The sequence below is a fragment of the Suncus etruscus genome, chromosome 5 (genome assembly GCF_024139225.1).
Source record: "Suncus etruscus isolate mSunEtr1 chromosome 5, mSunEtr1.pri.cur, whole genome shotgun sequence".
NCBI lineage: Eukaryota > Metazoa > Chordata > Mammalia > Eulipotyphla > Soricidae > Suncus > Suncus etruscus.
The window spans coordinates 21,110,560-21,134,584 of NC_064852.1; the positions used below are offsets into that span (position 1 = coordinate 21,110,560).

At 49.7% G+C, this 24,025-nt stretch overlaps 1 protein-coding gene across 3 annotated transcripts in view; it reads left to right on the forward strand.

Moving 5' to 3' along the window:
• The first annotated feature begins 10,256 nt into the window (after nucleotides 1–10,256).
• CAMSAP1 (calmodulin regulated spectrin associated protein 1) overlaps nucleotides 10,257–24,025 on the forward strand; it is a 48,950-nt gene continuing 35,181 nt past the window's right edge. For all 3 annotated transcript variants that reach the window (XM_049773583.1, XM_049773584.1, XM_049773585.1), the window contains exon 1: nucleotides 10,257–10,433. In XM_049773583.1, coding sequence (XP_049629540.1) covers nucleotides 10,319–10,433 — 115 coding nt within the window. In that variant the 5' untranslated portion in view covers nucleotides 10,257–10,318. The remainder of the gene's footprint in view (nucleotides 10,434–24,025) is intronic.

A 24,025-nucleotide genomic window follows, 5' to 3' on the forward strand; every position in this document is an offset into this window, starting at 1 on the left:
TCCCTCGTGGCTCGTTTCCGCTTTTCAAACACTTGGGGTCACAGCAGGCACCACAACTCTAACTCCTGGAGGCCAAACTCTGGTCAAACAGCCAGGCAAGTGGTCTGCCACAGTGCTGTCCATGGTCCCAGGAGCAGATGTCTGGCACTGAGGACCACGTGTGTCACCTACACTCAGAACTGTTGGCTTTTGGAAAAAGAACATGGGGCTGCTCCAGGCTCTGTACCTAGGACTTGCTCCTGCGTTGTTTTTTTTTTTTTTTTTAATAAGGTTCTACCAGTGCCTTATATATCTTTGATAGTAACCCCAACCAGATGATTGGTTGATAATCTCTCCTAATTTGTGGGCTGGCCCTGTATTCTGATCACTTGTTTCCTTTGAGGGCAGAAGCTTAAATTAATGTAGTCCCATTTGTCTTTGCTTTTATTTGCTTGGTCAGTGGTGTTTTATCCTGGAAGATGTCTTTATCTAAAAAAAAGATGTCTTTATCTTCAATGTCATAAAGAGTTCTGCCTACATTTTCCTCTATTTATTAATTAAGGTCTGACATCAAGATCTTTAATCTACTTTGACTTTGTACATGGTGTTAGACATCTGAGTTCATTTTTTAGTACATAGCTGACCAGTTTTCTTAACACCCTTTTTAGACTTTCCTTGCTCCACTTCATAATTTTTGCTCCTTTATTGTTTTGTAGTATCTGGGTCATACCCGGTGATGCTCAGGATTCCATCTGGCTCTGGCTCTGGCTTTGATTCTCAGGAGTCACACTTGCTGGTTTTTTGGAGGATCCTCTGGACGACCAGGGGATCAAACCTGGGTCAGCTACGTGCAAGGCAAGTGCCTCACTTGCTGCACTATAGCTCCAATCCCTCTTTTGCTCCTTTATTAAAGATTAGCTGATCATATACCTTAGGTTCTGTTTCAGGATATTCTATTCTAATCCTTTGATCTGAAGGTTTGTCTTTGTTCCAGTACCATACTGTCTTAATTACTACTGCTTTGTAGTCTGAGGATGAGGAAAGTGATACCTGTCTTTTCCCCAAAAATTTGTTTTAGGGGTGTGTGTTATTGTTCCCAGTGAACTTCAGGAATGTTTGATCTGTTTCTTTGGAAAACGTCAGGTGTGATCTCGAGTGCAGAGTAACCCCTGAGTATTGCTGGGTGTGGGCCCAACACAAAAACACAAAATTCCCAATACAGAAATACAATTTTAAAAGTAAAAATAATTGAAGTAGGGACCTTAATTGAAGTAGGGACCTGCACAATGGTAGGGCTGTGATAGCAAGTGGCAGACCCAGGAAAGACCCGGATTCGATCCCTGGCATTCCATATAGTCCCATGAGCAATTTCTGCCAGGAGCAGTTTCTGAGTGCAGAGCCAGGAGTAACTCCTGAGCACCTGAGCACCCCCCCTAAAAAAAAAAGATAAAACTAATAGAAGTGATACCCCACTTTCCATATTGGAGAGACAGAAAATTGACATGAAAATTTATACATTCACACAGACCCAACAACATTCTGGCCACAGTAGCACATGTGGTGTAATCTTGAGCACACAGAATGTGGGTAGGGCGCATTTTAGGTCACATGCAAGTGATAACATGGTTACAGGATTTAGATCAGATCAAGTAGCTGTTGTGTCTTTGATGTCACGAAACTGAAAATGAATGCCTAGAAAATCAGGGAACTTCATTACAGACATGCCGTGGAGCACCACACACTGAGCAACTTGGGCCAAGAAGAAATCTAAGTGGGGCTAGAGCAGTAGGACAGTGGGGAGGGCTCTTGTCTTCTATGTGGTTGACTCTGAGTTCCTTCTCTAGCATCTATGAGCCTGCCAGGATTGAACCCTATGCATCATTCAATCATGGCTCCCCTCACACTAAAGAGAAAAAAGTTCAACTTTTTTGCCTTGCATGCAGAAGGATGGTGGTTTGGGTCCCGGTGTCCCATATGATCACCTGAGCCTGTCAGGAGCGATTTCTGAGTGTAGAACCAGGAATAACCCCTGAGTGCTGCCGGGTGTGACCCAAACCACCCCCAAATTCTAGAAATATTGGGGCTAAGTAATAGCACTGCAGAGAGGGCATTTTACCTTGCATGTGGCTGACTTGGGATGGACCCGAGTTCGATCCGGCATCCCATATGTCCCCCGAGTCTGCCAGGAGTGATTTCTGAGCACAGAGCCAGAAGTAACCCCTGAGCATCGATGGGTGTGGCCCCCCAAAAAACAAAACAAAACAGTTCTAGAAATACTGAAAGCATCATGAAAATTCTTCCAACAAAGACTAGCCTAGAAAGTGGGGGCAGGGGCAGCGGTAATAGCTTATTGATACAGCACTTTTCTTGCAGTGTGAGGCCTAAGGAGGGAAGAAGGTAGAGAAGGGAAAAAGGCAGGAGGGCAGCTTAGGGTTCATGGTTTCTCTGGCAAATTGGATCAAACATTCAAGGGCATGATGTCAACTACTGGTAATTCTCAGGCTCTTCCAGAATATGGTGCCCAGACAAAAGGAATGAGCCATGCAGATAACCTGATAGATGAGATGTGTGTCATGAACGGAGTGAAAGATCATATGAGCATCTCGAGAGATGCAGAAAAATACGACAAAATACAACTTTTTTTTTAATTTTGGGGTCACACCCAGCAGCGCTCAGGGGTTACTTCTGGCTCTACGCTCAGAAATCACTCCTGGCAGGCTCAGGGGACCATATGGGATGCCGGGATTAGAACCACTGTCCTTCTGCATGCCTTACCTCCATGCTATCTCTCCGGCCCCCAAATTCAACTTTTTCTAGGGGGGAGACACATCTGGCATTGCTCAGGTTTTACTCCTGTCTCTGCACCTAGGAATCACTCCTGACACCATAAGATGCCAGGAATCAAACCCATCAGCTGTGCAGGGCAAGCGCCCTACTACCTGTTCTATTATCTCTCCCATCCTCTACACATCCCACCCCTAATTTCAATTTCTTTTTGTGGTACACGAATTGTTTCATGTGCTATGATAGGAATAGCCGCAATAGACCCAGGTTTCGAGAGTTTAAGTGCAGCTATCACGGAGCCCTCACCAGACCTGTTGGGCAAGAAAACTGAGTAACAGGCACATCGAAACGAGGGAGGAAGCCACAGACTGGTCTCTGCTTGCACAGAATGATCCTGAACAGCGTGTCCTAGAAAACTTCAGGGAATCCTTAGGAAAAGGGTCAGGTCTGAAGTGCAGACTCATGAAGGAGCAGGATGCAAAACCAACACTCACAACAGCTGCATACCTATAAAGTGACAAGAAGCAATGGGGGAAATTCTATCTCGAATCTCAAGCCTATCAGTATAATCTATCGAATCGAGAAACAGTGAAATGCCTGGGAGGAAACCAGGGAAAGATGAGACGTGAGGAGGGCAGAGACAGTACAGGGGTTAAGCTGTTTGTCTTGCTCTCATCTGGTGATCTGGGTTCAAATTCCAGCACCATATAGCCCTCTAAGTACAGTCAGGAATGAGCACTGCCAGGTATGATTCAAGACACCCAAAAGCCAAAACCAAAAAAATAAGATGTGAAAGAAATGGTAAAGTGGGCCAGAGCAATAGCGCAGTAGTAGGTGTTTGCCTAGCACACGGCCAACCCAGGATGGACCTGGGTTCAATCCCCTTATGATTTCCCAAGCCAGGAGTGATTTCTGAATGCATAGCTAGGAGTAACCCCTGAATGTCACCAGATGTGGCTCAAAAACAAACAAAAAAGGGCCAGAGTAATAGCATAGCAAGAAGGGCTTTTTCCTGGCATGTAGCTAACCTGGGTTTGATCTCCATCATCTCAAATGGTCCCCAGAATCCACCAGGAGCAATTTCTGTGTGCAGAGCCAGGAATAACTTCTGAATACCACTGGGAATAGTCCAAATACAAAACAAAACAAAACAAAAAAACAAACAAAACACACACACACAAAAGGTAAAACAAAATAAATGCAAACTAGTTTGTGTTTGTGATCAGAATAAAGTTAATCAAGATGTTCATACTGCTCCAATTCTTATTGTTGAATTAACTAGGTCCCTCCCTATTTTTCATCCCAGGGTGTGATCTAGTGCTTCCTAATAAAGATCCTTATATCTCTTATGTTTCCAGCTTTTCTCTTAAAAGTGGAAGGCTTGCATGTTGGAGTTTCTGAAACTGTTTTTGCCCGCTTCACTATGTGTGGATATTTTCACTTCCAGACCTTCGTCTCTCATTGTCTGGTCTTGAGGCATGAGGCTTCCTCCACACCACATCATGTTATATTTGATTATGGTCACTTCTGCTCTATCTTTAGAATTCATTTTTGTTTTGGAGACCCCTGAAGACACTCGGGTTACTCCTGGCTCTGCTCAGGGACTACTCTTGGAGGTACTTGGGGGACCATATGGGATACTAGGGACCAAACTGAGGTCAGCTGCACGTAAGGCAAACTCTACCTGCTGTGCTATTGCTCTGGTCCCAATCTTTTTTTTTTTTTTTTTTGGGGGGGGGTCACACCGAGCAGTGCTCAGGGATTGCTCCTGGCTCTGCACTCAGAAATTGCCCCTGGCAGGCATGGGGGACCATATGGGATGCCGGGATTCGAACCACCATCTTTCTGGATGTAAGGCAAATGCCCTACCTCCATGCTATCTCTCCGGTCCCTCAGTCCCAATCTTTAGAATTTCTTAATTCAGAATATCAAATATAATTTCATTAATGGTTTTCTTTACTCTCAGGGACAATGACAGCTGAGAAGTGATCCAGGGCCTCACAATATGTGAAATATTTGCTGTACTCTGAGTCCCATCCCCAAGCTCCAGTAGCATTTTCCATAAAAAAAGAAAAACAGTCCCAAATTCTAAATAGCAAAAGCAGTCCTAAGAAAGATCAGCATCAAAATCGTCACACTTAGTTCGGAGCCACAGATAGCACAGCAGGGAGGGCATTTGCTTTGTACACAGCTGACTTGGGTTTGATCCCTGACATCTCCAGGTCTTCACAGCCTGCCAGGAGTAACTTCTGAACTCAGAGCCAGGAGTACCCCTGAGCACTGCTCAATGTGCCCCCACCCCCGCCAAAAAAATCTGCACTTTCTGATTCCAAAATTTAAAAAATATTTATTTATTTAGGTTTTTGGGCCACACCCAGCAGCACTCAGGCTACTCTAGGCTCTGTGCTCAGAAATCGCTCCTGGCAAGCTTGGGAGATGAAATCCATGTGGGATTTCAGGCATCAAACCCGGGTCCTTCCTGGGTTGACCATGTGCAAGGCAAACGCCCTACCTCTGCTATTGCTCTGGTCCCTCTGATTCCAAATTCTGTTACAAAGCCACAGTAATCAAATCCATAACACTGGCTGCCAGAGAGATAGTACAACAATGAAGTTTCTTGACTTGCACAGGGCTGATCCAAGGTTTGTCTCCAAGCCCACCAGGTGTGCTCCCTGAGAGCAGAGCCTTATTGTAAACCCTGAGTACAGCTAGATATGGTACAATCCTCCTTTTCCCCAAGAAAAGAAACAAATGACATTGGTCTTAAACTAAGAAATGGAAGGGCTAAAGTGATAGCACAGTCGTAGGGCATTTGCCTTGCAAGCGGCCAATCCCGGATTCAATCCCCGGCAATCCATATGGTCCCTGAAGCTTGCCAGGAGAGATTTCTGAGCACAGAGCCAGGAAGTAACCCTTGAATGCCCTCTGGTATGGCCCCCCCCAAAATGGGAAGAGAAACATGAACCCCCAATATAATCCCCCAAATAAACAGTCAAGTTTGACAAAGAGTGAGGTCCCAGTGGGAAGAGTCTCTAAGTGCTAGGTCCGAATTTGAGATCTATCCTACGAAGACCACAGGAGACAAACAGCATTACAATAAGGCATGCTGGGGTCACCCTGCTAAGGCAATGACCCCTTACTGAGCTCTCAGGCTCCTTTCATATGGTTATAGAGGCTTCAAACCTTCACAGTTAACCTTTAAGTTGATTGGCTGTTGTCTAGGTTGTTTCCTTTTATGAATAGATATCTAGAGTGTTTTATGGGGCCTTGGGGTCTGTATCATCTGATAGAGGAGGTCACTGGGCACCTGTGACCTTTTTGGCCTGCAGGCTCCCAGGTGTTCCTAGCTTATCTAGTTGAAGTAGTAGAGGAGAGGCTTGGGTGCTCATGACCTTGACCACCTGCAGGTCCCTACATCCCACATCCGCTCTTGGCTGTTCTGGCCTAGTCTTTGTTCCTTAAAACTGCAGCCTGTCATGGCTGTACTTAGGTTCACAGCAAAGCTACATTACAGTTAATTTTTTATTTTTTTATTTATTTTTTTTTGGTTTTTGGGCCACATCCGGCAGTGCTCAGAGGTTACTCCTGGCTGTCTGCTCAGAAATAGCTCCTGGCGGGGCCGGGCGGTGGCGCTCGAGGTAAGGTGCCTGCCTTACCTGCGCTAGCCTAGGAGACGGACCGCGGTTCGATCCCCCGGCGTCCCATATGGTCCCCCAAGCCAGGAGCGACTTCTGAGCGCATAGCCAGGAGTAACCCCTGAGCGTCACCGGGTGTGGCCCAAAAACCAAAAAAAAAAAAAAAAAAAAAAAGAAATAGCTCCTGGCAGGCACGGGGGACCATATGGGACACCAGGATTCGAACCAACCACCTTTGGTCCTGGATCGGCTGCTTGCAAGGCAAACGCCGCTGTGCTATCTCTCCTGGGCCCCCCCTTTTTTTGTGGTTTTTTGGGTCACACCCGGCAGTGCTCAGGGGAAACTCCTGGCTCCATGCTCAGAAATTGCTCCTGGCAGGCACGGGGGACCATATTGGAAGCCGGATTCAAACTGATGACCTTCTGTATGAAAGGCAAACGCCTTACCTTTATGCTATCTCTCTGGCCCCACATTACAGTTAATTCTAAATAAACTTTAGATCCTAATATAAGAAAAGGTGAAAAATTAAACAAAGGAGAAAATTATAATCACATGCAAAGGAAGGGAACTTTGGGGCTAGGGACATATTGGGGGAACTGGAGCTTATGCTTTGCATGGTGGTGGGGACCCCTGGTTCCCCTGAGCACTTTCCCCTACTTGAAATCACCAGGTGTGGCCCAAGGACCTAAATGTGAGCCTGAAATCATTCAATTCTTAGAAGAAAGCAGAAGGTAAGTGTCCTGACATTGGTTCTAGGCAATGAATTTTTGGTTTTATGGTCACTCCTGAGTCTGCAATCAGTGATAACTTCTGGTAGTGCTTGGGTATCATATGTGGCAATAGGTTTTGGGGATATGATGCTAAAATATATAGGCAAGAAAAGCAAATCCGTGTGGGATGACATCAGACAGAACAGCTTTACTCCAGGCTGGAGAGGTAGTGGGTAGCAGGCCCTGGGTTTTATTCTTGGCACCACAGGGTCTCCCAAACACCACCCTGAACCACCCCCAGCACAGAGTGGGGCCCAGAACAGACCCTGAGCATTAGGGTGTGACTCAACACTCTAACCACCACCCCTCCCACAAAAAAAGCCTAGAGGAACAAGTGTTGATGAGGATTGGAGAAAATGGGAGGTGCTGGGCCACTATGGATGGGAAGAGAATCCTAATATGGGCTGACCCTGGGATCCAGCAAGCTTGGACACATCGCCCATCCCCACCAGTGCAATCAGAATGAGGGCTTTCGGGGGGCCTCAGCACAGACAGTAGGGCAATTGCCTTGCATGCGACTGATTCACGTTTGATCCCCTGCATCCCATAAGTATCTGTGCACTACCAGGAATGACCCCTGAACATAGAGCCAGGAGCAGCTCCTGAGCACTGCCAGGCATAGCCCTCAAACAAAAAATGAATAAGGGCATCCAGGAAAGAGGCAGCCTGCCACTGGGGTATTATACTGAATGAAATTTGGAGATGAGAGCTGGGCTGGGGAGGTAGCGCAGGGGTAAGACGCTGGCTGACTTGCTAGTAACCAACTCTGGATTGCCCCTCAGCACCATTCCTAAGCACAAAGCTAGGAATAGCTCTGGAGCATGAGCAGGTGGTGAGCGACCTCCCCACAATGAAAAGATACTGATGTTGCTTAAACACGATCTACTAAATCAAACATAGAAAGCTAGAGAACCAAACCAATTCTCCTTTTCCAATTGTAAATTCCAGTCCCTGGGGATACAAGTTATACCCCGTACTCCCACTTTCTCCCCGTCCCTCAGTTAACAACTTTGTGTTATGGGTTTGAGGTTGCTAAAGAGCCTAGATTGTTTGATTGTTTCTTTGTTTTGGGGCCACACCTGGTAGTGCTCAGGGCTCACTCCTGGCAACCTTGCAGGAGACAGTTGAATTGGTGCCAGGATCTAAAACCAGCTTCTGAGATTTTTTTTTTTTTGGTGGTGGTGGTGGGTGGTGTTGGGGGGGTGGGTCATACCTGGTAATGCCCAAGGTTTATATCCAGGATCTGTGTTTAGGAATTTGTTCCTGTAAGTGCCAGGGATTGAACTGGGATTGGTTAAGCTGCAAGGCCAGAGCCTTAATTTTTGTCCAAACCCGACTTTTCTGGTCCTGATGTTTAAAAACATTTTTGGGTTTGTTTTTGGGCCTTACCCTGGCAGGGGTCAATCCTGGCAGTGCTTGTAAGACCCTTTGCAGCGCTGGGCTTATAAAATTAAGGTCAGCTGCAAGGCAAATGTAGTTCTTGTTTGGTGGCCACACCCACAAATCGCTCCGGGCAGGCTCAGCGTCCCTTTTCGAACCGTCTAGTCCGGTTCGGCCCTGATCGGCCAACTCCAAGGCAAACCCACTCCCGCTGTGCAATCGTTTTGCGCCCCCCCCCAACAGTTCTTAAATATTCTCACCCATGCTAACTGGGGGGGGGTTAGATGCATATGCAAATAACCGTAGTGCCACCATCATTTCACAATTTTTATGCATCTGACCCAAATCACCACGGGTTTTTTTTTTTAATATAGGATGTCAAGTAGTATCTCAGTCCAGTTTAAATATCCTTGTCAGGCCTCAAGCTATTAGCCGACCTTGTTGCCCCGCCTGGGGCGGGCCCAGATGGCCCAGATGGACCTGCCTGCATTAAAAGAACTAACCCCTGAGCGGCACAGGGTGTGGCCCAAAAACCAAAAAAAAAAAAAAGTACTCATGGAAACGCCCGGTGGGCTGGGTACCCAGGTTCGCCAGGCCACACGACCTGGGTGGGCGTTGCAACATAGGACAGGAAACGAGTTCCAGCTCCCAGACTTGGGGGATTCTGAAGACGAAGCTGGGGGGACAAGGACCAGCTGGAGGTGCAAGCGTTCAGGGCTGAGGGTGCTGTGATTGCACTCAGGTGTCCCAGAGCTAGGGCTCCCCAGCACCTCTCAGAGAGCCGTAGACACGGGCGACGCCAGTCTGGAGCCCACCGTGGAAGCCTGGGAGGAACAGGAGGAAATGTCAGTTAGAGGGAGCCTCGGGGGGCAACCGGCTCTTAGCACAGCCGGGGAGTAGCGAGAGAGAGTCCCTGAGGCTAGGGAGAGGCGCGTGGCCCCAGACAGGTGAAAGGTGCGGCCGATCTCAGCCGTTCAGAGTTGAACAGTGGGATCGGCGCGGGCGCGGTCCAGTCAGCAGCAGCAGCGGCGGCGGACGAACGCGCCGCACAGACAATGGCTCGTGCGTGCGGGAGCCGCCCGCATGCATCATCCTCCCGCTCCGCGCGACCCCGCGCTCGCTAGGCGCCCGGGGAAAGGGGGCGTGGCCTCGGAGCGGCACGCACTGCGCCTGCGAAAAGAGGCGTGGCCAACTGAAAAGGGGCGTGGCGAGCGGCCGGCGCGCACTGCGCCTGCGGAGAGGGGGCGTGGTTATCTGCGAAGGGGGCGCGGCAAGCGGCCGGTGCGCTCTGCGCCTGCGTAGAAGGGCGGGGCGGGCCGCGGGCGGCGCGCATTGCGCGTGCGTAGGCCGCGCGGGGCTGTGGGGGGGGCGGCGGTGCGCGCTCCCGCCGTTGGTCGCCGCCTCAGCCGCCTCGGCCGCCTCCGTGCGGCCCCTTCAGCCGCCTCGGCCCGGCCGCCTCAGCCGCCGGTCCGGCTCGCGCTCGCGCTCGCCCCGCCTGTAGGCCCGCGAGCGCCCCGGCTCCGGCCCCGCAGCATGCAGCCCCGGCGGCGTCGGCGGCGGCGGCGGCTGTGAGGCGCGGCGAGCGAGGCGAGGCGAGGCCGGGGTGGGGGCGGCCTCCTCCGGCGCCTCCGATCCTCGCCGGCCCCGCTCGGCTCGGCTCGGCCCAGGCAGTCGGCCGGGCTCGGGCTCGGGCTCAGGCTCGGGCGCTGCTCTGCCTTTGTCGCGGCCCTCGCCTCGCGGGGCCCGGGGGACGCCGCGCGCCGGCCGAGGATGGAGGCCCCGCCCGACGGCGCCGCGGACATCGCGCCCCTGGACCGCTACGACTCGGCGCGGGCCAAGATCGCCGCCAACCTGCAGTGGATCTGCGCCAAGGCCTACGGCAGAGGTGCGCGCGCCCGCCCGCCCGCCCGCCAGCCTGGGAGGGGGCCTCCCGAGCCAGACCCCCGGCTTTGTGGGGCTGCGTGCGGGTGCGGGTGAGGGTGCGGGTGCCGGAGTCGCGCGCAGCCCCGCTCCCAGATCCGCTCCCACCCGGCCCCAGCTCCTGCCCCGCGTCTGGACCCGCCCAGACCCGCTCCTAACCGCGCTCCAGAGCCTCTCTAGCTTCGCTCCAGCTCCGACCCGCTTCGAGACCCGACCCAGCTCCTGACCCGCTCTAGACCTGCTCCGGACCCGATCCAGCTCCTGACCTCGCTCCTAACCCCGCTCCCACCCGGCCCCAGCTCCTGACCCGCGTCTCGACCCGCTCCTGACCCCGATCCAGACCCGACCCAGACCCGCTCCAGCTCCGCCCCGCTCCCAGCCCCGCTCAGCTCCCCTCCCGCGCCGAGTCCAACCTTGTGGCAGGCTCCGACCGGCCCCGGCCCCGGCCCCGCCGGCTTAGTCATGGGGAGAAAGAAACACGCTCGGCAGGTCCCGGGATTAAGTGGGTCGCCCTGTTGGCGAGAGCTTTGGCTTGGCTTTCCCTCCCAAGGCGATTCCGGGGTCCCAGGCCCCCCCCCCCCCACACCCCCGCTGTCGACCCCAAAGCTCGCGCTTTAGGGGCATCTGTGAATGATCTCTGGGTGACCCGGTGAGATGAGGCTCAGGTGGGGACTGTGAAGAACCCACATATCCTCCTCGACGTGATTCGATTTCTGATCGCTCACCCGTTTTTTTCTGATCGCAAACCCGTTTTTTTTTTTTATCCCCGGCTTTGTTTCTTCTCTCGCCCCATTTCGTGTTGGGTCCGGCTAGTGTTCCTTGATTTATGAGACACTAGTACAGACACTTGCAAAGCGCCCAGATTCTGGGAGGTTGTCTAGTTCCTATGACCCACCAAAGCCCCGGCAGTGCCCTTCACCCCAAGATTTCAACCCCTTGATTTCTTACCCAGCATGTCATTGGGCATTCTTGGAGACAGGGTAGGTGCCTCCTGCTGCCCCCTGGAAGCAAAAATACATCCCACCCCTTTTGTTCCGTTGTCTGTTTGGTCTCTGGTATGTTGGGTCTCTGCCTCTCGGTGTACTTACTCCCAGTTAGAGGTCCGGCCTCCGAGTCTGGAGTTGATGGTGAGGTGGCCTTGCGCTTGGCTCTCTTTGAGTCTTGGGCCCCCCAATTATGCAAGAATGGGGCTCAGTACTCTGAAGCGCCTAATTGTTTGTGTTAGACTCAGGGACTCCGGGTGTCCCCAGAGCCTGAGTCTGCCTTTGGTAGTCATTGGGGAAGCTGAGAAGCGCGCTGGCCGGGCCCTGGAGTGGCAGAATGGCAAAGGGCTTGGAGAAATGTTGGATGCCACTATTGCTGCTTTACATTCAGTCTCCTCTTCTTCCCGTGGTAATTTTTTTTTCTTTTTGGTTTCTTGGGCCACACTAGAAAATTCTCAGGGATCTCTCCTGACAGAGTAGGGGGAGCATATGTAGTGGTGGGGATCAAACCTGTGTCAGTAGTGTGCGAGGAAAGGGCCTCAGTTGTGTTGTATTTCCAGCTCTGACCATTTTTCATTTGCCTTAGTAATAACGTACTGAATATTTTGAAAGTCACGCATTTAAAAATATTATAACGCAAAGAACCGGCTGCACTGGAACATATCGTTTTTAGGATGTAATGGTAAACTAAAAACCTCAAAAACGTTTGAAGAGTGACTTCAAGTACCCTTTATAGGACAGAACAGTAATCTGGGCTTTTCCTATCAGCTTTTTATTGAGTTATTTTGGGGTGTCATTCCCTGTGATGCTCAGTAATTATTTCCTTCTGGCTGTACTGGAGTGGGATCATTTTTGGTGGTGCTCCGGAGAGTGTGTAGTGCCAGCGCCCAACCGGAGTCTCCACTGCAAGGCAAACACCTTAACCACTGTGCTAGCTCTCAAGGCCCTAGGTTTTGATTTTATTTTTAAATTTTTATTTTTTTCTACACAGTTTCAAAGTTGTTCTTGATTGAGTTCAGTCAATGATCAACACCCTTCACCAGAGCACATTTTCTGTCTTCAGTGTCCCCAGTTTCCCATCCCTCTCCCCATCTGCCCTTCCCTGTCCTGCTTTTATGGCAGACTTTTTTTCTTCTCTCTCCGCTCACTTTTTTTTTTTTTTTTGGCCACACCAGTAGCACTCAGGGGTTACTCCTGGCTTTGCTTAGAAATCGCTCCTGGGGGGCCGGAGATATAGCACAGCAGTAGGGCGTTTGCCTTGCACGCAGACGGATGGTGGTTCAAATCCCAGCATCCCATATGGCCCCTCAAGCCTGCCAGGGGCAATTTCTGAGCACAGAGCCAGGAGTAGCCCCTGAGCGCTGCTGGGTGTGACCTAAAAATTAAAAGAAAAAAATCAGTCCTGGGGCTGGAGTGACATAATGGTAGGGTTTTTGTCTTGCATGCTGCCAACCTGGGATGAATGGATCTGCGTTCGATCCCTGGCATCCCATGTAGTCCACAAGCCTGCCAGGAGCAGCTTCTCAGGTTAGGGGCCGGAGTGGTGGTGCATCCGCAAGGCGTTTGCCTTGCTCATGGCTGACCTAGGATGGACTTGGCATCCCATATGGTCCCTCAAGCCAGGAGCGATCTCTCAGCGTCACCAGGTGTGACCCAAAAAGAAAAAAAAGAAAGAAATCACTCCTGGCAAGTTCGGGGTACATATGGGATGCTGGGTATCGAACCCAGGTCCATCCCGGGTAGGCTGTGTGCAAGGCTAATGCCTTACTGCTGTGCTCTCTCTCTTTCCCTGGTCCCTGTGCATGTCACTTGATCTCCTTTCAGCACCCAGTTCTTGTCCACAGTGATCATTCCCAGCTCTCTTGTCATAGTGGTCCCTTCTCTGCTGCTTTAGGAGATGTCAAGAGATGTTGATCTTGGTTTTGCAGGACAATCAGGATTAATAGCTTTTGTTATCTCAAGGACTGGAGAAAACCCAGGAAGGACCGGAAGGGACAGTTCCATTTGCTATCTTTTTGTGGGATTTCCATCTGCTGGGAGGACCTTGTGAAGGGAGTTGACACTCCTGGTAGCTGAGCTGCAGGGAGGACCAAGGTATACCAGGGCAGCCTTCTCATTCTGCAGCAGCATGCAGATGTACCAGCCCTTTGGAGGCATTAGATCGGGGGCCTCAGAGACCCAAGTGTGGACTGGGGTTTCAAGTGGGAGCCTCTAGGCTGCTGCAGTGTCTTCAAAGGATAGCTTGATTTGCTTGCTCAGGTCAATGGTAGGAGCAAAAACCCCTTAATTATTGACTTCTGATGTTACCACCTTGATGTTTGGTCATGACCTATGACTGAAATGAATGATGCACTGAGAGCTCTCTCTCCGGTCCGAACCATGAAGCTGGTATCTTGACTCCAGGGAGATGGACCATCACACCAGCACATTGACACAAGCTGTTCTTGTGGTGCAAAGCATTTCATGTGGTGATGTGCTTTCACTGTTTTGTTTGTGGCCACACCCAGCGGTGCTCTGCTTGGCTCTGCTCAGGGATTGCTCCTGGCATGGCTTGGGGGGACCATATGGGAAACTGGGGATCGAACTTGGATGCGGTGCATGCAAGACAAGTATCTTACCCATTTATTATTCCTCTGCCCTGGCCTCAGCATTTTCTTTTCTTTTCTTTCTTTTTTTTGGACCACATCTGGCAGTGCAAAGGGGTTACTCCTGGCCCAGCAGGCTGGGGATCATATGGAATGCTGGGAATAAAAATCAGCTCTGGCTCCTGATCTCATCATTTTCATCTTGTCTTCTGATGGTTTACAGGGCTTGAGTGAGTGAGTGAGTGAGTGAGAGAGAGAAGAGAGGGAGGAGAGTGAGAGAGAAGGGAGGGAGAAGGGAGGGAGAAGGAGGGGGAGAGAGTGTCCAAGTATTGGACTTCTTTTTTTTAATTGAATCACCTCACTGAGGTAGTTAGGAAGTTGTTGATGACTAAGTTTCAGCCATGCAATGTTCTAATACCAGTGTGTTCATCAGTGCACGCTTCCTGCCACCAGTATCCCTGGTTTCCCTCCCCTGCAGTCTCTTCTGTCTCTGTGGCAGGCACTTTAGAATAAACTCTTTTATTTATTTTTGTTTCTGTGCCACACCCGGTGGCACTCAGGGGGATTACTTCTGGCTCTGCACTTAGGAATTAATCTTGGCAGGCTCTGGGGACCACATGGGATGCCAGGGATCGAACCTGGGTTGGCCGTGTGCAAGGCAAACCCCTTATCTGCTATGCTATTGCTCTGGCCCCTAGAATAAACTCTTCACAAGCTCAGAATAGCTCTCACTTTTTTTGGGACCTTCAAGCCATGTTCAGGGTTCCTGGGGGGCATGGTTGCCATTGCTATACAGCTAGGGTCTAGTGGAGCTGAGAAATACTAGATCATCCCCAGGGGAACTTGGGTGCTCTGCGATGCTGTGTGTGTGTATGTGTGTGAGTGTGTGTGTGTGGGGGTGGTGTGGTGTGTGGCTGGGGGTGTCATACAGGGCAGTGCTCAGGCTGCCCTGGCTCTGCTCAGGGATTATTTCTGGCTCTGCTTAGGGATCGTTCCTTGTGAGGCTTGGGGATTATGGGGTACTGGGGACTGTGCTTTGGTCTACTAAATATCTGCTGTACTCTCTGGCCCCTTGGTTTTGTGTTTTTTTTTTTTTTTTTTGGTACTCTGTTGTACAACCCCCCCCCCCATTGTTCTTATTTTTATGGAGGTGGGCACACCTGGTGGTACAGTTCTCAGGGCTTACTTCTGGCTCTTGGCTTAGGGTCACTCCTGGGGGTGCTAGGATGTTCATATATAATGAATGCTAGGGATTCGAACTACAATTGGTTATGTGCAAGGCAAAATGCCTTCACCCCTGTACTAACTAGTTCCTGCTTTGATGCTCGCTTGGCTTCTGATCAGTGTGACCATTCTCTAACAGCTCACACTGCCTGTGTACTGTTGACTGTGAGCACTAGAGTATGGTAGGGTGTTGTTGGGCCAGACTGAGGCAGGGCATTGGAGTTTTCGGAACTTTGGTGTGGGTTCCAGGGGCAGCGGTCTTGGTGGCTGCTTTGTGGTGGGCAAGGTGATTCAAGAGTGGGTCACCTTGAGCAGAGAGCTGCTTTAGTGGAAGAGCCAAGAGCTGGCTCTTGACCTTGTTGCAGGGGATTTGGAGGCTGAAATCTTAAGATGATCAGCTTGGAAAGGTCCAGGATTTCTTTACTGTTGTGGGTTGGGAAGGGGTCAATAGGGGCATGTGATGGCAGAGAGCCTGTCAGCAAGTGGGGTGGGTAGCTGGGCCCCATGGAAGATGCCGAAGCCCATGCGGCTTAGAACGGCGCATTCATTTCTTGCTGTTCCGGAGGCTGGAGCCCAGATCCTGGCACTGGCATGAGAGAAGGAGCCAAAAGATAGGCACACAGTCCGGAAGGGGGGACTGATTGACAGCGGGGGTAGGAGGAGGCGGGGGGAGTCAGCTGGGCCCCAGCTCCAAGCCTCTTGGTATTTATAGCTTCTACTTCATAGTGTTCTTCTGCTTCCAGGCTTTGTTGGTGTACACGGGAAGATGGTCTTGGCATTTTATTTCTATTTCAGATTCTTTGGGGCTTGCACCTACCTTTTTTTTTTTTCAGACTTGGTGCTAAGTAACTCTCAGCAGTTCTCCTAGATATCCCCTTGGTTACCGTGAGGAGACCTAGTCAGAACAAGTTCATTGGGGCATCTAATCCTCCTCCTGTGGTGCCTGGAATGGCCAAACTGGCCTGTGGTACTGGGGGAGGGACTCTAGAATGTTCCCTTCAGGAAGGGAGAGCAGGGCTTTGTACTTGGGTAGGTAAGGAAGGAGGTCAGGGCAGGATAAGTGGGGAAGAAGCATCCTTCACGCTGAGGAAGAGCAGGGGTCTCATTGGAATGGATTGGGGGAACAGGTCTCCTGGGATGGGACCAGAGGTTTCCAGGAGTGGGCCCAGGAAGCAGGGGTCTCACTGGGATGAACTGGAGGAACAGGGGGGTCTCCTGGATGGCTGGAGTTAAGCTGTAGCTGTGCATTCTCTGAAGGTGAGAAGGGGCTCATGGGGGCTGATGAAGGCCTAGAGGGCTAATCCATGTATTGGTTTTAGGTGGCCTGGGGATATTAAGGTTTTTGAAGAAGAAAGGAAGGGAGGGAGGGTTGAAACCTGGGCTTCCCAGAATGCTGTGGAGTTGGTGATGCTTATTTTGCTAAAGACTAGGAACAGTGAATTTGATTCCAGGTCTTTGAGAAAACCCCTTTTTGGGGTGTATACTTTTGTATTGTTTTGGTTTGATTTTTGGGCCACACCCGGCGGCACTTGGGTTACTCCTGGCTCTGCACTCAGAAATCGTTCCTGGCAGACTCTGGGCATCATATGGGATGCCAGGGATTGAACCCGAGTTCATCTTGGGTCAGCCGCGTGCAAGGCCAGCGCCCTACCGCTGTGCTATCACTCCAGCCCTGAAGTATATTGTTAATACATTTTGAGAAAGTAGCGGGAGAACTGGAACTGACCTTTAGCGCCTGTGAGCAGAACTCCAGACCAGGTAGCATTTTCTTTCCTCCTGCCTGCCCCTGGGGTGAGGGGGCTCTGCACACAGCAGGTGCCCTAGTGGGGGGCTTGGCTAGGACATGTGAACAGGGCCTGCATTTTGCTTTGTGGGTACTGGGAATAAACTGAGTGAATATTCTCCTGCACTTGTGTGGGTTTGCATTTTCATCTGTCTGCACCTGAAATTACTTTGTCAGAGAAGTGTTTGGGAGGGAGGGAGGGAGAGGGGGGAGGGGAGTGTGTGTGTGTGTGTGTGTGTGTGTGTAAGAGAGAGAGAAGAGGGGAGGAGTGTGTATATGTGTGTGTGTGTGTGTGTGTGTGTGTGTGTTTTGCTTAAACTCTTGGCTCCATGCTCAGGATCACTCCAGTCGGGGGTTCAGGGACCTTGAATGGTAGCACCATTAAGTGGAACTGGGCAAGGTAGCAGGCAGGGCAGTCACTTTCACCTTCTGTCTGTCCTGAATCACCCAACTCCTTTTGCTTTTCTTTGGGGATTGGGACCACACCCAGCAGTGCTCAGGGTTTACTCCTGACTCTGTGCTCGAAATCACTCCTGGCAGATTTAGAGGACAGTATGGGATGATGGGGATCAAACCCTGGTTGGTCCTGGTTCGGCTGCATGCAAGGGAAAACACCCTACCGCTGTGCTCCTGCTCCTATGGCTCCTGCTCTCCACTCCTTTTTTTAACCAGCAGCACTCTAGGGAGGGAGGGTCTTGTCCCGTAGCTCTGTTGCCTGTCACTCTGTTGCCGTGGCAGCATTGCCACTGTTAGTCTTACTTAGTGATTTAAGGACTGTGTCCTGCTGTGGTTTGGGTTTGTATTTCCCTGGTGATTAATGATGATGAGGCAGTTTGGTTTTTCCCCCTTGGTGCTTGGGATAGAACTCAGGGGCTTCCTACTTGTCAGGCAGGTGCTGTATGTACTCCTGAACTACGGCCCTGATCCCAGTAATCATTTTAAATGCTTGTTAGCCTTCTCACTGTCCTTTTTTTTTTTTTTTTTTTTTTTAATTTTAAAGAAATTTGGGCCACACAGCAGTGCTCAGGGTTTACTCTTGACTGTTCTCAGGTCATTTCTGGCTGTGCTTGGGGACCACATGGGGTGCTGGGGATTGTACATGAGTTGGCTGTGTGCAAGGCAAGCGTCTTAACTGCTGTACTATTTCTTTGACCCCAAAAGACTTTTTTGGAAGGGGTCACACCTAGCAGTACTCAGGGGTTACTTCTGGCTCTACGCTCACAAATCGCTCCTGGCAGGGTCAGGGGATCATATGGGATGCCAGGATTTGAACCTTCTGTATGCAAGGCAAATGCCCTACCTCCATGCTATCTCTCTGGCTTGAGACTTTTGCTTTTGAGATTTTTTTTTTTTGATTTTTGGGCCATACCTGTTGATGCTCAGGGGTTACTCCTGGCTATGCTCTCAAAAATAGTTCCTGGCTTGGGGGACCATAAGGGAGGCAGGAGGATTGAACTGTGGTCTGTCCTAGGCTAGCGCGTGCTCAAAGATGATACCTTATGCCCTGTGCCACTGCTCTGGCCCCTTTTAATATGTCTTGTGATAGATTATTGATCTTAGGCATCCTTTACCTTGTATCCTTTGATGTCAGTAAAAGGATTTGATTTTGGCCACACTTGGTGGTGCTCAGAACTTACTTCTGGCTGGCTGTGCTCAGATATCATTCCTGGAGGCATTTGAAGACCTTATGTCAGGGGTCTCAAACTCAATTTACCTGGGGGCCGCAGGAGGCAGAGAGAGTCAGGGTAATCTTTGAGTGCAAAGTCAGTAGTAAGCCTTGAACATTGGGGGGTGTGACCCAAACAACTTAAAACAACAAAACAAAAAAAGATTCCTCTAGGGCAGGGCCACAAAATGTACGGAGGGCCGTAAATGACCCGCAGGCCTCGAGTTTGAGACCCCTGCTGTGTGCTGTGGATTGAACACAGGACGGTGTGTGCAAGTCAGGTGTCCTTAGCCCATTTCTTCTTGATTAGTGGTGCAGGATATTGAACACAGGACCTTCCAGTGAAAGCCATGTGCTGTACCACTGGGTTTTAATTGGTCCCCTCCTATTTGTCTCGATTTCTTGTATAGGTTTCATGTTTTCTTTCCTTGTCTTCCTATGGATCCTTGACCTTTTAGGGTTCATTCCATCTTGAGTTACTAATGTGTTTTTGGGTGTGTCTTTGTTTGAAGTTCTTGGTTGTTCTGTAACCTCACTTTGTACACCAGAAAGGTATTGATTTGTCGTTTTGAGTTGTGAAAATCTTTCTGTTTAGATTCCTTACTCTCCTCATTCTTAGATACCATTGACTTGGGGCCAAGAGGGTAGTGCAGGGCTTAAGGCACTGTCTTTGCAGGCAGCTGGCTCTGCCCTGCCCTAATTCTATCCCCAGCATCATCTGTGGTCCCCTGAGCACTGTCAGGTGTGTGATCCAGAAACGAAAAACCAAAGTAGCAGCAACATCACACCAACCAAACAAAAGCGTTGTCTTTAGTATCTGAGGGTGGTGCAGCTGTGTTTGTCCTAGTGATCAGGAAAACTGTAGTCATCTGGGGTCACTCATTTGTTTCCCTGTCCCCTCGCTCTCCCCATCTCCTCCTAGAACTTTGCATTTTGGGGGTTCTTTAGCTGCTCTGGGGTTCCTTTGAGAGAATATTTTTTACTCTTTGCTTGTGTGACTGTCTTTATTTCTTCTTCTTACCTTTTCATAAAAACTTGATTGATTGATTGATTGGTTTCTGGGCCACACCCAGCAGTGCTAAGGGTTTACTCCTAGTTCTGCACTCAGAAATCTCCCCTGGCAGGCTGGGGGACCATATGGGCAGGAATCGAATCGGGTCCCTTCGGGTCAGCTGCATGCAAGGCAAACGCCTAACCGCTGTGCTGTCTCTCCAGCAGCCCCTCTTACCTTTTTTTTTTTTTTTTGGTTTTTGGGTCACACCTGGCGGTGCTCAGGAGTTACTCCTGGCTGTCTGCTCAGAAATAGCTCCTGGCAGGCACGGGGGACCATATGGGACACCGGGATTCGAACCAACCACCTTAGGTCCTGGATCGGCTGCTTGCAAGGCAAATGCCGCTGTGCTATCTCTCCAAGCCCCTTATGTTTTTCTTTTTAATTTTATTTTTGTTTTATGTTAATTTTGGGTCACACCCAGCAACACTCAGGCTATTCCTGGCTCTGCGCTCAAAAATCATTCCTGGCAAGATCTCCTGGATGCCAGAGATCTAACCCGGGTTCGTCCTGGTTCATCCACATACAGAGCAAATGCTCTATCACTGTACTGTCGCTCTGGCCCTTCTTCTTCATTCTTTAAGGATATTATTGCCACACATGTAATTTGTGGTGACAGTTATTTTCTCTAGCATTTGAAAAATTCAGCCCCCAACTCAGAGGGCAGTCCCTGGACCGCACCGCTGACCCCCGGTGTTAGAGTAAGTATCTTCCAAATGCCTCAGAGCCTCTCTCTTAATCTTGTAATTTCAGGGGTTTGATTAATATGTGTCTTGGCTTGGAATTATTATTATTATTATTTTATTTTGGGCCACACCAGTTGTGCCAGGGATTGCTTATGGCTCTGCACTGAGGACTCACTCCTGGTGGTGCTCCCAGGACCATATAGGATGCCAGGGATTGAACCTAGGTCAACTGCCTGCAAAGCAACACCCTCCCACTGTGCTATCTCTCCAACCTCATCCAAGGAGTTTCTAATATTCTTTTTATTCTTATTTTTCAGTTCTTTGTTTTATTCTTTCTGACTTCCCCCTTTCCTTCCCCCATCTGTTTAGTTTGAAGAGATTGTGTGATTGTGGTGCATTCTCTTGTTTGAGCCCATGCCGTGGTGGGAAGGGGACCAGGGGCTTCACAGGGTGGCTTAAAACTCAAAAGCCAACCAATTAAAAGCACTATCAAAGGGGCCGGGTAGGTGGCGCTGGAGGTAAGGTGTCTGCCTTGCAAGCGCTAGCCAAGGAAGGACCGCGGTTCGATCCCCCGGCGTCCCATATGGTCCCCCTAAGCCAGGAGCGATTTCTGAGCACATAGCCAGGAGTAACCCCTGAGCGTCAAACGGGTGTGGCCCAAAAACCAAAAAAAAAAAAAAAAAAAAAAAAAAAAAGCACTATCAAAAACAAAAACCACCGAAAGATTCAACAGAAGAAATGAAACAATAAATAGAGGAGGGTGGAAAGATAGTCCAGTGGATATGGCCTTCACCTTGCACACAGCTGGACACAGGTTTGATCCCTGGCATACCATTACGACCCTATGCCTCCCAGGAGTGATTCTTGAGTACAGAGCCAAGAGTAACCTGAGCACTGCTGAGTGTACGTACAGGTACACGTGTATACACATATAAAGCAACAGTACAGCAGGGAGAGCGCTTGCTTTGCATGTGGCAACCTAGATTTGATTCCTGGTATCCCATATGACCCCCCAAACACCATCTGGAACCCAACTACAAACATGTTTGTAATCATGGTGTTTATAAAAAAATATTATTAGGGGCCGGGAAGGTGGCGCTAGAGGTAAGGTGTCTGCCTTACAAGCGCTAGCCAAGGAACGGACCGCGGTTCGATCCCCCGGCGTCCCATATGGTCCCCCCAAGCCAGGGGCGATTTCTGAGCACATAGCCAGGAGTAACCCCTGAGCGTCAAACGGGTGTGGCCCAAAAACCAAAAAAAAAAAAAAAAAAAAAAAAAAAAAAAATATTATTAAAAAAAAAACACTGCCTGGAGTCATTCCAAGCAGAGTCAGGAATAACCCTGAACCCCAATGAGTGTGGTTCCCTGCCTTCCCAAAAGACAATAAGGATGGGAGAGGGAGTCCAGCAGGGACGGTACATATCGTATAGTCCCCTGAGCACTGCTAGGAGTGATCCTGAGTAAGCCCTGAGCATTGCTGGGTATGAATCCCCCCCAAAATAAAAAACTGATTTACTGTATCAATTGTCAAAGCAGCTTTTTAGACACTAAGGTAGAAATCTTAAGTTGTAGTCCTATGTCCAGAGAAGAAGTCAGAAACCATGAAATGAGAATCCTCAATACTGGGTAAAACCACCAAGATTAAAAACAAAGAAATTTATGCCCCAAAGGACATTGCAGCAAAAGGAAGGAAATTCATGAGCAAAGACAAAAATGGGGGGGGGGGAGGCACTGACCTTACATGAATCCACACCTCTCCAGCACCATCAGGACAGCCCCTAGCACAAGCTGGGAGCAGTACCCAAAACACCAGGTTTGCAGGTGTGGCCCAAGCCCCCTACCTAAACAAGCTTTAGAATAGTATCTCTTACTCTGACCCTGAAAAGGGGGCAGAGGCTACAGAACAGCTTGGGGCCCAGCAGAAAGAACTGGATAGCAGCAGCCAGCACAGGAAACCATCATCCCATCAAGTCAGGACATAGGTGGGAGCCCCCTCAACCACAACTAGCAGCCCAGCCTGGATAGAGTTGCTCATTCGCCTGCCCCTGACTCACAGGGTTCAACAGTAGTTCTTCCACCATAACCCTGGTAGAACACAGACCAGCCACCCACAGACAGTCTTCTGCCTCCAGAAACAAGGTCAGCAGGAACAGAAGAGGCCCAGACACACCACGGAGACCAGACCAAGCTGGCCACACAAAGGCTGTGAATGTTCTAGTGTCACCAGAACCACCATCCATAGAATCAATCTAAGTTAAGCACAGTCATGACTGGAAGGTACGGCTACCAGCTACCTGCTACCACCAACAATTTTTTTTTTTTATTTTTAATTATGAGAACAAAGATGCAAAGAAAGAGGACAAGGTGGGCCGGAGAGGTGGCGCTAGAGGTAAGGTGCTTCCTTGCAAGCACTAGCCAAGGAAGGACCGCGGTTCGATCCCCCGGCATCCCATATGGTTCCCCCAAGCCAGAGGCAATTTCTGAGCGCTTCGCCAGGAGTAACCCCTGAGCATCAAACGGGTGTGGCCCCCAAAAAAACAAAAACAAAACAAAACAAAAAGAGAAAGAGGACAAGGTAAAGTTACAGTGGAAGGACAATCACCCATAACATAATTCTCAGAAGAAGTCCCCTTGCTGATACCTTAACTTTGAACTTTCAGCCAAAGAACATTAAGATAAATAAAACAGAATCCATGTACAATTACTTTGTCCCTCAAGTCCCCAGATTGTAACACATTATAATATTTCTTAACAGCACACAAGGCAATCTAAAGCCATAAAACTTAAGTAACTCCTTAAACATTAGAGGCATAATATTTTTTACATTTCCATGTACATGCATATTAGCTTAAGTTAACCTCAAATTTTAAGTGGTTTTTTTTTTAAGGATTAGAGTCAAAAGGAGCACAGTAAAAACGGTGTTAGAGTGGCAATTGTTGTTTGCATAGGCCCACCAAAATATTAGAGGCATGGAAAGGAATAACCTTGGCCTAAATACAAAGAGACCCTACCCCTGAAGTTTCCTGGCATAAGATCAACTCTAGGCTCCAGGCAAGTTAGATTGTTCAATCCAAGACATTGTCCGTAGTGCCAACACACTTTTCACACAGTCTCTGTTGTTGTACCAACAATTTAAACAGTGCCCCCAAGCATTCACAACACCCTAGCCAGAAAAGGAGCAGGCAATGACAGAGTCAGTAGTCACATCAGAAACCAGAAAAAAGAAACATGACAACGGAAAAAGGAAAGAACCAACACTGAGGCCATCAGTCAGGTCTGGAGCTCTCTGGGCAGGAAGTCAAGGTAGAAGTTTAAGGATGGGGGCCGGAGCGATGGTGCAAGAAGTAGAGTGTCTGCTTTGTACGCTAACCTAAAACAGACCTCCATTCGATCCACCGGCATCCCATATGGTCCCCCAAGCTAAGAGCAATTTCTGAGCGCATAGCCAGAAGTAACCCCTGAGCGTCACTGGGTGTGGCCCCCAACCCCCCCCCAAAAAAAAAAAAGTGCAAGAATGGCTGCAAGGGGGCCAGGACAGGCTCTGTGGACTGCACACAGGCCTTGCATGAGGAGCCCCTG